The sequence below is a fragment of the Arachis ipaensis genome, chromosome B5 (genome assembly GCF_059453495.1).
Source record: "Arachis ipaensis isolate K30076 ecotype BB chromosome B5, ASM5945349v1, whole genome shotgun sequence".
Classification (NCBI taxonomy): Eukaryota; Viridiplantae; Streptophyta; class Magnoliopsida; order Fabales; family Fabaceae; genus Arachis; species Arachis ipaensis.
In genome coordinates this window covers 155,140,488-155,154,395 of record NC_142440.1, presented here as the reverse complement: position 1 = coordinate 155,154,395, position 13,908 = coordinate 155,140,488, and the positions used below count along the sequence as shown (strand labels likewise).

Sequence of the window (13,908 nt, the reverse complement as noted above, 5' to 3'; positions counted from 1 at the left end):
ATGGAACAAAAACACGGCCACAACTGGAGGACCGATCACCCTCCAGGCCCAACCCACGGATATCCATATAAACCCGACCACACGACGGTCCATTCATCCCAAATACGGGAAGAAGATTAATTAAACGGAATAGCTTTAAAACGGAACATACGAAAAGAGCCCGAACGGCTCGAAAAGTTGTTAAAACAAAAAACCAAAAGTTACGGAGTCACGGTTACACGGCCCACGGCCAAACCAAAAGTATCCAAAAAACAAAGTAAGTCTAAAAGAGCGGGAGAACAAAGATTACAAAGATAAAGCTACTCGAGGTCGACTATCCGGCCATCACGAACGGTCTTGAATGCTCCCATCACGGACACATCCACTCCCGGAGCAAGCACCAGGGCCTGCGCCTTCATCGTCTCCTCGGTAGCAGCAATTGCATCCTTAGCATCGGCCAGCAGTTCCGTTTTCTCCCTCTTCAATGCAGCAACCTCGACATTCAGAGCCTCCGTCTCACCAAGAAGTACGGCAGCCCGGGAACCCGCATCGGAAGCCTTGCGCCGCTCCTTGCCCAGCTGAGAAAGGAGTGAAGTCTCAACCTCGGAAAGACGGAGAATCTCCGCCCCGGCTTCCTCAGAAGACTTCACCGCCTTCCTCCTCGCAATCTCGGCAGCCTCGAGCTCCTCCTTCAACTTAGCCACCTCAGCCTGAGATTGGCGAAGTTTCTTGTCCAATAAACCGACCTGAGCCATCACGGGCTCAGCCTTCCGAACAACAACAGCAGAGCGAAGGAGAGCACGATACACTGACTTGGCCTGGAACGAGACATCACAGCCATCAAAATAAGGCTCCGTACCAGGCATCAAATGCTGATCAATAAAACCCGGAGCATCAAAACGACGATCCATCACACTTGGCACCAAACCCTCCTCAAAAGTCTCGCTGCTCGGGTCCTCGGGCCTCTTTCTCTTCCGAGAAGCCTCAGCAGCCGACACTACCACAACCTCAGGAGAGTTCACATGGCCAAGGGAAACTTGAACCTCGGCCCGTGCAGCCGAGGAAATCACCTCCTGGGAAACCGGTTGAGATTCCACGGCAGGATTGGAGACAGGGGTAGAAGGAGACGAGGATCCCTCCTCCCGGCCCATCGCCGCCTTCAACCTAGCCAGAGAAGTCAGCCCACCAGCCATCTCAACTGAAAGAAATAAAAAATAACAAGTTACAAAAAGGCAAGAATAGAACATATGAAATCGGGAAAAGAAGACAAGGCACACACCGATATACGCCCGACAAGCCTCGGGATCCCCCATAACGTCCCGAGGATTCAACGGACGCTCACCAAACAAATGCCACAAAACATTGGCAACGTCCTTATCCTCCTGGGACAAGCCATTGTAGGTGAATTTAGTTAGAACCGACGGGCCAGCCTGGAAATTCCAGTATGTCGGAAACCGACGAACGCCCTCCGGCGACAGCCAGAATGGATGGTGCCCCTGGACAGGACGCACCTTAAAATACTCCCATTTAAAACCATGAAAAGAATCCTCAAATAAGCCAAAAATACGGCGATGAGGCTGAGCCTGGAAAGACATATACCCCTTCTTATGCTTCCCCTCCTTAGTCGGGAGAGTGCATAAGAAAAGAAAAAGAAAAACAGGAACGGAAGCCGGAAGGTCGAGATACCGGCACACCAACTCAAACGACCGCACAGCAGCCCAGCTGTTCGGGTGAAGCTGAGACGGCGCCACGGAACACCGACTCAACAGATCCTGAACAAACGGCGAGAAGGGAAGTCGCACGCCAAGCCGAGTGAACATCGACTCGTAAACCCACATCCAATCCGGAACGGTGGGAGAATGCAGATTCAAGTAACAAACACGCTCATCAGCATCCGGGAGGACGAGCTCATACCGCCCCTCCTCATCACCACCGCTACAGATGCCCCCCTGATCACGGAGCCGTTGAAGGTCGCCCTCCGTCATCCGCGACGGAACGCCCCATACATCACTAGTCACCCAACAATAACGATTGGGAACGCCCCGGGAAGGGGCTACCGGAGCTCCCACACCCTCATTCCTCCACCGTTGCATACCTAAAACAGGGAGGAGCACCACCGTCAGCCTACTAACCCTAGACAGAAGCAAGACAGAAACCTACACACCGCTACCAAACCAACACGGCGGCACGCCGCCATCACCGAATGAACACGGCGGTGCTCAACCTCTCCAAAAGCCAGGAAAAACTACCCCCCCAAAAGAAACTAATTCAACGCAAAACTAAAAACAGGCAGAACAATGCATGGCAAAAGATAGAGCAGCATTCACAAAATAACAGGAAAGAATAAGCGAAACGTGCTGACCTGGAAATGCAGAAAGAACACTTGAGAAAGCTCGAAAAGCAGAAGCAGCAAGCAAAAACCAAAAAACAAAAAACCACAGAGAAAGGAGGAGACTTTCTGTTCAGATAGAAATTCTTCAGAAGAGAATGGAAAAAGGAAAAAGAAAGGGAAACGAGCGAGGGAACTGAAATAAAAATCCAAAACGGTTTCAAAGAGAAGGATGAAAAGACACAACTGCCCCTAGGCGCAGGTAAAGCTAGTAGGGGCAAAAGAGGGAAAACGCCCCTTCACATTTAATGACCCTCCCTCGAAAAAAGAAGCTAATAAAGCCTCGAAGAACGCAACAGACACGGAGGAGTCACGTCAAACCAAAAAACGGTCAGACGAGCCTCCAAGAGAAACAGGAGCCGAGGCACCGATCTCCCTCCAAAAAAAAAAAAAAAAAAAACGAACGCCCGAGACAAAATGAAGCCCAAGATCAAAGCATCGCGCCTTTTCAGCGACGGACCGACCTTGTTCGCTCCCCCGCTGCGGGGGCAACTGTTACGGATCCGGCCCACCATCCCGGATCCAAGATCGAACCCAACACCGGTTCCCCGGGTCCGACCCGTTCCCCACTTCTAGAAGGCCCGAAAACGGCACTCTCAGGTTCCTAACCGACTTTCGAATTCAAACGTCTCCCTTATCTTAGCCAAATAAGATAAGATAAGATATTCTCCATCACCTATAAAAAGAGGACCCAGGTCCCTCCAGGTATTCATTCATTCCACACACTTTCTACCTCTCAGATCCATTCTGACTTGAGCGTCGGAGTGTCTTTGCAGGTACCTCCCCCCATCGCCCCAGTCAAGTGATCCGGCATCCGCCTCGACCCGCAGGTTCCCGATCCATCTCTCAACCCGTACCAGAGACATCTTGTACATTACTCAACCTGGTTTATTCTGCTTGTAGCATATATAAACTGTGACTATTCATGTGCTTTGCATTATAGGCCCATGTGTTGATGATTTATGTACACTAAGGTTGGGCTTAGACTACATTGACCTGCCTTGTCATGCATCTTCAGAAAGGGATTATGGTTCAGATTCAACATTGTTAAGCTTAGCAAGTAATGATACTGCTAATGACGGGGGTAAACAATTGAAATTTTTATTTTAAACATTCAAAAACAAGACATCTCAATCCCTCTCTATCTTTTGCTCTTTTTGTGGTCTTGATTGTGTGCTCATGTGTTGACAGCCTTTTTTATTTTTAAGATGTTGGTGAATGCTATCCAACTCCTCTAAAATAATATGTAAGTTCTCCTTCATGATGTGTCAAATTTTAATTGATCATTATCTTAACTATAGTTGGGTTATTTTGTAATTTATTATTTGAGATGGTAATGATATAATTTCTTAAAATATCAAAATTTCACTCCTATTAATTGAAGCACATTTCCATTGTATTTCTCAATTCTTTCTTCATCGCGTAGCTTCGATCATTTCAAGTATGCCGTCGCCGTCATCTACTGTCCTCTCACGCAATCTCTCTTTCTTGAGTGCATCATTCCTTAACTACGTCTGTTGAATTCCCGTCCTTTCTAGTATAGCCAGCGCCGCCGATGTCGTCACTATCTCCTGTCTTCTCACTCGATCCCTCTTTTTGGTGTGGATCACTCCTTACTAACATAATTAATGGTTAGTTTGGTTATTAAATTTTTTATTAAAAAAATATATCGTTATTTAATTACATAATAGAACATATATTCATATGTAAAATATAATATAATAAAATAAATATATTTAGAGTACTTAAAATATAATTAAAATCGCCAATGAGTAATAGCTCAAATGGCATAGTCTCCCCGTACTCAATTAAGAGGCTGCGGGTTCGAGTCTCCTATCTTTGGTAAAAAAAAAAGAGGCTGCGGGTTCGAGTCTCCTATCTTTGGTAAAAAATATATATATATATATAATTAAAATCATGAACATATAAATATAATAGTAAAATTTGTACTCTAAACAAGTAAACATATGCTTTATCATACATAAATTATTTTAAAAAATTGAATAAATGGTTAGAATTAATAACAAAAATTTAAAATGATAAAATCTAACTTTTTTACCATATTTTTTTATAATATTTTATTCTTTTAGTTTTTAATTTATTAGTATTTTATTATTTAATTAATAATTAAACAAATTATTTTTATGAGAAATTATTTTTTGTATTATCTTAAAAAAAAGACTAATATAATAATTTAAAAAAAATAACGTAAAAATAATATTCTAAATAAAAATATTTAATATTAAAATTTTTAAATACAAAAATAAATTGTATAAATATTAAAAGATAAATATAAAATACATGTCTAAAATAAATAAAACATATAAATAGAAGTATTCTTGAGAAATAAAAAATTATTTTTGTCTATTTTATTTATTTTAGACATGTATTTCATATTTATCTCTTAAATATTTATACAATTTATTTTTACATTTAAAAATTTAAATATTAACTATTTTTTATTTAAAATATCATTTTTACGTTATTTTTTAAACTATTATATTGGTCTCTTCTTTAAGATAATACAAAAAAAAAAATTTCATGAAGAAAATTTGTTTAATTATTAAGTAAATAATGAAGTACTAATAAATTAAAATTTAAAAGAATAAAAATACTATAAAATTAAGAGGTTGCGGGTTCGAGTCTCCTATCTTTCCAAATTTTGCCAATGAGTTATAGCTAAAATGGCATAGTCTCTCCATACTCATTTAAGAGGTTACGGGTTCGAGTCTCCTATCTTTGGTTAAAAAAAAAAGTTGGATTTTATCATTTTAAACTTGTGTTATTAATTTTAACCATTTATTTATTTTTTAAATAATTTATGTATGATAAAAGGTATGTTTACTTGTTTAAAATATAAATTTTATTATTATATTTATATGTTTCTGATTTTAATTATACTTTTAAGTACTATGAATAGATTTTATTTTATTATATTATATTAGTATATGTTCCATCATATAATTAAATAAAAATATATTTTTTAATAAAAAATTTAATAACTAAACTAACTGACCAATTAAAATTTGATACATTATGAAGGTAACTTCCGTGTTATTTTAGAGAGAGTTAAATAGAATTCACTAGCATACAAAGTTACAAATTTTACACTTTTATCATGATTATTCAAGTATTCCAATGATCTTAATGCATCAAACTTAATTTTATATTACCAAATTTAATTTAGTCTAATTTTCTCTACATATTCTAAAAAGTTGGCAACTCATGCTACTTCTAATCATAATTTATTGTTAGTTAAGACTTCAGAATTTACCAGCATGCTATTTTTTGTGGGAAAAGTACTTTTTTTAGTATGTATAAGAAATAGGTTAATGACTTCTTTTCCCATCCCATGAATAGCATAGTTATTTATCATGTAAGACGAAACAATTAAATCTTTATCTGCTGTTTTTTAAAATACTTTTCTAGCTTTCTTGATGCTTCCACACATGGAGTACATGTGTATGAGAGATGTTTGAATTTATAGATCATATTCTAATCTATTTAAAAAAATATATTCTTTCATCTCTTGTGTTATGCTAATTGATCCTATATCAGCACAAGCTGATAAAACAATGGCAACGATTGGTCCATTTGGTCTAAAATTTGTCCGTACAAGCCTTCTAAATAAATGCAATGCCTCTGATAGATGATCATTCTGCAATCATTGATATTTATGAAAAAAAATGTTATTTTTGATAAAATCAAATTAAATATCCTTCTAACAGATACAAGGTTATTAGCAAATTTTCAATGAACTCCTCTTTATGGTATCCACATCTAAGTACAAAAGTAATTTGAGAATACACAAGTTTAAGTTTGAATAACGGGCAATTATCTAATTTATTTTCATTAATACTTCAGATATTCAAAATTGATTCGTTTGATATAATTTATTGTTTTTTAACACCAAAAGTCCTATTTTTTAAAATATGAAATATAATTGACTATTTTAAAATATTAGAATGTAATATAAATTGACTTATCAAATTAATTTCAACTGTCAACATGAAAATTAAAATTAGTTTACATACTCTTTTTATATTCTATTTAAGTACATTTTACATTTAAATTGATATATTTATTAATCAATTAATTTCTTTGGTGAAAGAAAGGAGACTTTCTTTATAAATCCATGTACCAAATCTCCTTGTTTTGATATTAATATTGTGAATTACTTTACCCGTGATGACATTAAAAGAAGCCAATTCATCGCCGTTGATATAAAAGATTATATCACATTTGTTCCCCATTCTGAATGCACAAAATTCTGGAAAAGGTCCAAATCTAAATGTGAAAAGCTTCACCCAAGATTCCTTCACACCAATTTCACCCAAAATGGATATTTCAATGCGATTATTCTTAATAAGAGAGGAAATTAGAGTAACAGACTCGTTGAGCACTACCAAAGTTCTGGTAGGACTATCATCATTTTCTTGTAGCCAAACAATTGATGTGGTTCGAAACGTTTCAGTGCTGAGATTAAATGACACAAGTACTTGTTCTTGGAGTTCATTAGTGGCAAACTTGCGACCCCACCAGTGGCATTCTCCATTCAAGTATGCTATAGAAGCTCTACTTACATTTTCCTTCATAGTTATTTCAAGATCAAGTTTCTTCCAACAATTACTTTTTAGACTATAAATTTGCCAAATTCTTAGGACAGGCTCTTCAAACAACATTTGACTATAATTATAATATACACATTGAATCACTTTATAATCATCATTCACATTGTCATAACCAAATCCATGAACACTTACATGCCGATCAAAGCCTGGCTCATCATCACTAATACCCGGAGGAATAATTTTACCCTCGTCCGTTTTAGGATTCCAAAGTCCTATTATTACATCACGACCTGATCGTGCATAGTGACATATAATGCCATTAACACATTCTAGAACCTCGCCGGGACCATAACTCTCAACCAGAGTTGGCAAAACTAATGTAACCATGTTTTCATATCTCTCTCCAGAAAGCAAATGCACATTATTTTCACTACGGGCGTTTTTATCCCTTTGGTAAAATAATCTCCATAAAATGAGAGATGATGAGTGGGCAATTTTAGATTTTAAATTCTCGTAGTACATGCTCTTAAAATCAGGATTCTCAAGTAAATTTAGCCAAGACTTTCGCACGCAACTAAATCGCTTTAAGGATTTAACAGGTAATTTTGCTAGAATTTCCAGTGCAAGATCATTAGGAATTTGATCGCTATGGTTTGCCATTTGCATTGAAAAACAAAATGATGCAAACAGAAAATAGGGTCTTGTACTTGTGTTGTGCCTTGCAAAATATAATGAAAAATAAATTAAATTCCAACATACAAATTTAGAAAATTTTTTATGGTATTACGTTTTTATCGTTCTATTTGTTTCTTTCCAAATCAAGATCTCCAATATATAGGATTACACATTAAACCAATCACATTGATTGATCGAAAATATATATCACAAACCTAAATAGAATAAAAAGGAAACCAACATAAATTGTAAGCACTTAAATTACATTTGCTATCACAAATGTAAATATATAATTATTACTGATTATCCTTAGTTTATTCCTAAACAATACTAGATTCTACTAATTAAAAAACAATGAAGAACCTAAACTGAAAATAACTTAATTTAGGTTAATTATAGTACGAAGATGAAAATTTATAGAGTGAATATAGAGATTCATTTTAAACCATAAAAATCATTACTTAACCGTACTTGTATGTATATAATGTGTAAGACCCCGAATGTTTAAAAATTAAATAATTAGTTCTTTATAAATTAATATATTATATTGAGATGTAATTTTTAAAAAAATTATTTTTAATAAAAATAATTAAATAAAATTTTATGTTTATTAAAGTTTAATTTAATTATTACTTATTTTATTAAGTTTAAATTATTTATCAAAAAAATATAATTTAATAAAACAAAAATTAAACTTATTATTATTATTATTATTATTATTATTATTATTATTATCATCCTAGCTTCCATTATATCCCTTGGCCGAATGCCATTTGGGAAAGGAAGAAAGCCACCAACGTGACTTAGTATGCATACATATATATTTATAAACTTGACACATATTATGTTAGTCATTAAACATCATTATCAATTTTTACTTCATTATTTTTTCTTGTCACCGAACCATAATCAAAGGAAATAAGAGAGAGACCGAAGCTTTGCAAGAGAGAACTAAGAGAGAACCGTGAAAAATCTCTAATCTTCTAGTCTCGATTTTTTGCGATCTATAAATCCAATAAAAAAATTTAATCCAGTAAAAATGTTCGTATCTTCTTCCTTTACACGTTGACGTTATTTTTATTTGATAGAAGTTGACGGTGACATAGCTTCTCTTTCTCTTGAGTTCGGCCAATTTGAGTTCTAGGAAGCACAGACGATTCTTGACGTTTTTCTCTTCAGCAACTCGGTCAGAAAATTTTTTCAGAATTTTCGTTGTTGTGATTTCTACACGGAGGTAGGATTTGGTAACTTTATAATAATTAAATGTGAGTTTGACAAGTGAATGTTGATTGGGTTGATTATTGCTTGAATTTGAATGAGTTTATGTTGAATTATTGTTGTTTGCTTGAGATTTTGATTTAGTTATGTATGAACAACTAGCTGGGATGTTTTGATTATTTTGGGAGTAAAAATAGAATTTTCAAAAGCTTTAAGAATTATATTAACTGATTTTGAATTATTAAAGAAATAATTTTTACTGTTGGAATCAGTTTGATTTTGGAAGCGGTTAGATTATTAATTGTTTTAAAGGTTTTGGAGAATGTCATAAAGATGTGGTCTTGGTTTTAAAAGAAAAAGAGAAGATAAATCAGCACATGTAATTATGAGAATGATTGAAAGGTCATGAGAGGGTGACGGAAAGTAAATAGTTATGGTGCTGATGTGAAAATGTTAAGACGTGGGCTTTGTTTGTGAATGATTGTGCGGGGATGCTTGTGTGAATGGAATGGCTTCCAGGAGAAAGGGGCACATGCTTCAGGTGGAGAATCAGCACCTGCAAGTACTTGCAGAGGTCATGTTCGGCATACTTCAGCTGGGGAATAAGCGTCTACAAGAAGTAGAAATTTGCAGAGGTTATGACGCTGGAATGCCTTATCTGACTTGCGCGTCGGATTGCGTCGGGTGCGGGTCAAAACTGACAAATGAGCTCATTACCTGCGATAGGAATAGACATGCATCATAGTTGTTTGTGCATATTTGTTTGTGGGTGTGTTTCCTGTGATTGTGGGTGTGCTAAATGGCTGTCTGAATTATGTATTCTGAAATTGTTGAATTGAATTGTCCCATGTTGACTGTTATTGCTGACCAAGTATATATAAAATGAACTTAACTTCTAACCCCGACCCTACTAAGAACTCCTCAGTTCTTACCCCCTATCTCCACCCCTTTCAGCTACAGGTGCAAAGGCTCATTGCGAAGCTGCGGGAGCACAGAGGAATATGTTTATGAGTTGAGTTGTTAGGATTTATTTTCTTCTCGCCTTATTAGTTAGAATTTTTAGAGGGGTAGGATTTGTTTTTGGGAATCTTGAAATAAGTCTATTTATTTAATACTATGTGAATATATATACTTTTGTGATTTAGTGGTTTAAAATAAAGTCTCTTTTTGTTTTCTTAATTAAAGTTTCGGTTCGTATTCGCGAATGCTCAATATTAAATAAATATAGTATATAATAAAAAGGTTTAGAGGTAAGTAGCGCTCGGACTTTTAGTACGATAATGAAGTGCTAAAAGTTAGGGTGTTACATTATGGTATCAGAGCAGTTCGTTCCTGTTAGAGTCTTGGGAATGGACTGACTATGCTTTACTGCATACTCTAAGTGTCTGTCATGCGATGGGACTTGTCTTAATGACAAGTGTTTGAGTTTCAGATGCATGACTGTCTATCGATTAATGTTGTTAGTCGACCGTAGCATTCTTCAGGGTATTAGGTCTGGCCAACTTAATACTGATGATTTTTGTATACGAAAAACACTAATGGATTATCATAGAGGAAATAGAAATAATAGGTTATGCGGTTCACGGGGTTTAGGAACGTTTTGACGTAAACTCTTTATTCGTGCTATAAGACTTGGTGTCATCTTTTCTTTTATTATTTTCATTGGAATTCTTTGTTCCGGATTCCCTCTTTAAAATGTGATTTGATTACTCCTTTCAACCACACCTTATTGATCATATGTCTCTTTGCCAAATTGCGATTCTATCTGTTCACTTGAATCTTTCCGAACAGTCATTCTTGGCGTTGCTTATATCATTTTTCGTGAATCATGTTTTTTTTTTTAGTAGAGTCTGAACTTAATTTATTATATCAATTTTTGAGAACGAAAACTTTTATAAGTGGAGTAGGATGTAAGACTCCAAATTTTTTAAAATTAAATAATTAGCTATTTATGAACTAATATATTATATTGAGATGTAATTTTTAAGAAAACTATTTTTAATAAAAATAATTAAATAAAATTTTATAATTATTAAAATTTAATTTAATTATTATTTATTTTATTAAATTTGAATTATTTATCAAAAAAAATTATTTGATAAAACAAAAATTAAATTGATCATCATCATCATAGCTTCCATTATATCCCTTGGCCGAATGCCATTTGGGAAAGGAAGAAAGCCGCCAACGTGGCTTAGTATGCAGACATATATATTTATAAAGAATAATTGACCATTTGTACCTATGATAGTTCAGAACGCTGACAAATGTACCCATCGTAGAAGGAAATTGACTTTGTAACCATGAGAGATGGGCTCCGTGTGACAAAAATAGCCTGGCTTGGGTTGGCACCTGCTTCGGGTTTGTATAGTCCTACATGGCAATCCGAACCTCCCAAAGCCCAATCCACGTGGAATTTAACATTAAAAAATTTAACATTGAAGAAAAATTCGCGGGACGTTGACTATGCCCTAGCAGAGAACGTCCTTTTGTTTCCTAGCCGGAGAAGACGCCGGGAACACTCTGAAACCATCACCCTGAAGCTACGGCTTTCAACGTTGTCATTCGGAAGTTGGAAAAGGCATTTGGAGCAGTACAGAGCCATCAAAACGAGAACGTGGTAGAGGAACTTGCAAGGAATAGGCAGCGGAGCTCGAACCCTGGGACTTCGTCGCCGACGGTGTAGAGGTCACCCCCTTTGCTCGGCAGAGAGCTGAGGTATGTCATTGCCAGTGTTAATTTATTTCAAATGTCACTGAGACTAGTTGGATAGATTACATTACCATATGAAATCGTGGTTGAGAGTTGCTAAATTAGTTGATTAATTGATTTAGGGTTTCTGTTAGGTGCTGAAGTAGTTGATTTATGGTTTGTGTTAGGTGTAGTAACATGCACTGTTATCTTAGAATGTGTTGGTTTATTTCAGTTTCAGGAATGGCCACCATCCATATAACACTGTGTATTAATCATAGAGGACAGTTTGAGAGAGGGCCGTCTGGGAAGCTTACTTATGTTGATGGTGAAGTCACAGAGATAGAGAGGGTTAATGTTGATACCTTGAATGGTTTTTTCGTATCTGATTTGGTGAAGGATATAGAATATACATCTGTTTCTAAATTTTTCTGGCTGGAACCTGGGAAAGGGCTTGATGATGGGTTGAGGGACCTCAAGGTTGACATGGATATAGTTAGGATGTATGAGGCAGCTGTGAAGAACAGTAACAGAGTAAATGTATATACAGAGCATCCGGTGGATGAGCCCGTGTTAGTAGAGGAGAACAACATGACTCCATCAAAGAGGAGAGTAAAGCGGTGTGCTAAAAAGGTTCCAACTCCGAAAAAGAGTCCCAAAAGAAGGTTGATAGTAGTGGAAGATGAGGATGATGCTGATATTGTAAGTAATCTGCAAGTTGGGATGGATGACCGAAAAAGGAGTGAGGCCCAGAGCAGGGAAGGGGCCTATGAAGCACATACACAGGCTGGTTTGGATGCCCAAAAAGAGGACAATATCACTATGGAAGAGGAGACAGCAGACCCACAACTCTCAGGATCTGTTCAGGCAAAACAGGTTTCTCAGCCTCCCCCAACGCCTGGCATACCAGATAAACCACCATCAAGTCAGTCCCAACCTTCCCAGCCACCTATTGAACAAGATCAGCAACCAACACACACTGCTTGTTCAGACTCAGTCCCTGCTTCTGAACCCAATGTCTCTGCACCTCTAGAACCAGAACAACTAACCTAATACACCCTCATCCATATGGGAATCCACTCTCACAATCAATCCCTCAGACAGTCCCACCCTCTGACACCAATAGGACTCCCCAGAATGATCAGAGCAATCCTTCAGAGGAAGTTCAGGGAAGGCCAAAGGTGAATAAGAGGAGATCAACTAGGAGGCCCCCCCTACAGGCCAGTCTTTCATTCCAAACCCCGATCCAGACAAGCCTCCAACCTTCTACGTCCCCGTTGATGATGATGATTTCTCTGATGAAAATCCTGGTCATCATTGCTATGAATCAGAGGAATTGCATAGCATAGCAAGTGACGACGATACCGAACAAACTCCAGTTTTTCCTCAGAGCAATCCTGATGCTCCAGTTAACCAGGTTCGGTTGGAGGTTGGGATGGAGTTTGAAACTCTAAGCCACTTCAGAAAGGCTGTCAGAAAGTTTAATATCAATATTGGAAGGAGCATATTCTTTGCTCAATGTGATTCTACAAGATCGAAGGCTATATGCTATGATGAGGAGTGTCCTTGGCAAATATACTGTGCCAAGAGAACATTTCCAGCAAGTTTTCAGGTAAAGACATTCGTAAATGAACATACATGTAGCCGGGACAATCGATGTAAGTCAGCAGATGGAAAGTGGGTCATAGATGAGTTGGAGGAGAGGATTCGAGTGCAGCCAAACTTGACAGTTAGAGAGGCTGACCAATACTTCAGATCCGAGTATGATGTACTAATTAATGGAAGGAAAATTTATAGAGCTATGAAGAAAGCAAAAGAGCGGATTGAAGGTTCTGAGATTGCACAATATGCACGACTTCGTGATTATGGTAACCAGATACTGAAGACTAATCCAGGTTCGACAGTAAGGATCCAAGCAAATCCCATGCCTGATTCAAATCCGGTTTTTCTGAGAATCTATGTTTGCTTTGAAGCGTGTAAGAAGGGGTTTGTGGGAGGATGTCGACCTTTTATAGGTTTGGATGGGACCTTCATAAGAGGATACTATGGGGGGCAGTTGCTGACTGCAATAGGACAGGACGCAAATAATCATATCTATCCTATTGCCTACGCAGTTGTTGAATCAGAGAACAAAGAAAGTTGGAAGTGATTTCTGGAGATACTCCAGGAGGATGTGGGAGATTTTCAAGCTATTGGGTTTAACTTCATGTCAGATATGCAAAAGGTACTTGTGCAGATTTACTTATAAGAATGTATGGCTGATTCATGTGTTTAGTTACTTTGATGTATGGTTTGTGCTGAGACATATATTGAATTCTGTTTTGTTTTGAGACTGATATTAGAGTGCTGGGAAATTGTCTAGCTAAATACTTAAATCTGTTTCTG

At 36.9% G+C, this 13,908-nt stretch overlaps 3 protein-coding genes and 1 pseudogene across 3 annotated transcripts; 2 read left to right on the top strand and 2 right to left on the bottom strand.

Moving 5' to 3' along the window:
• Nucleotides 1-299: 299 nt before the first annotated feature.
• Nucleotides 300-1,172, bottom strand: LOC148566314 (uncharacterized). The gene has a single exon (XM_088489027.1). It carries the CDS (start codon nt 1,170-1,172, stop codon nt 300-302), a length of 873 nt encoding a protein of 290 aa, XP_088345153.1.
• Nucleotides 1,173-6,456: 5,284 nt separating this feature from the next.
• LOC107641452 (F-box/kelch-repeat protein At3g06240-like) lies at nt 6,457-7,599 on the bottom strand. Its single transcript, XM_016344944.2, has one exon. The coding sequence runs from the start codon at nt 7,597-7,599 to the stop codon at nt 6,457-6,459; it is 1,143 nt and encodes a 380-aa protein (XP_016200430.2).
• Nucleotides 7,600-11,766: 4,167 nt separating this feature from the next.
• On the top strand, nt 11,767-12,804 carry LOC148566313 (uncharacterized; annotated as a pseudogene).
• Nucleotides 12,805-12,958: 154 nt separating this feature from the next.
• LOC148566312 (uncharacterized) lies at nt 12,959-13,672 on the top strand. Its single transcript, XM_088487502.1, has one exon. It carries the CDS (start codon nt 12,959-12,961, stop codon nt 13,670-13,672), a length of 714 nt encoding a protein of 237 aa, XP_088343628.1.
• The last annotated feature ends 236 nt before the right edge of the window (nt 13,673-13,908 follow it).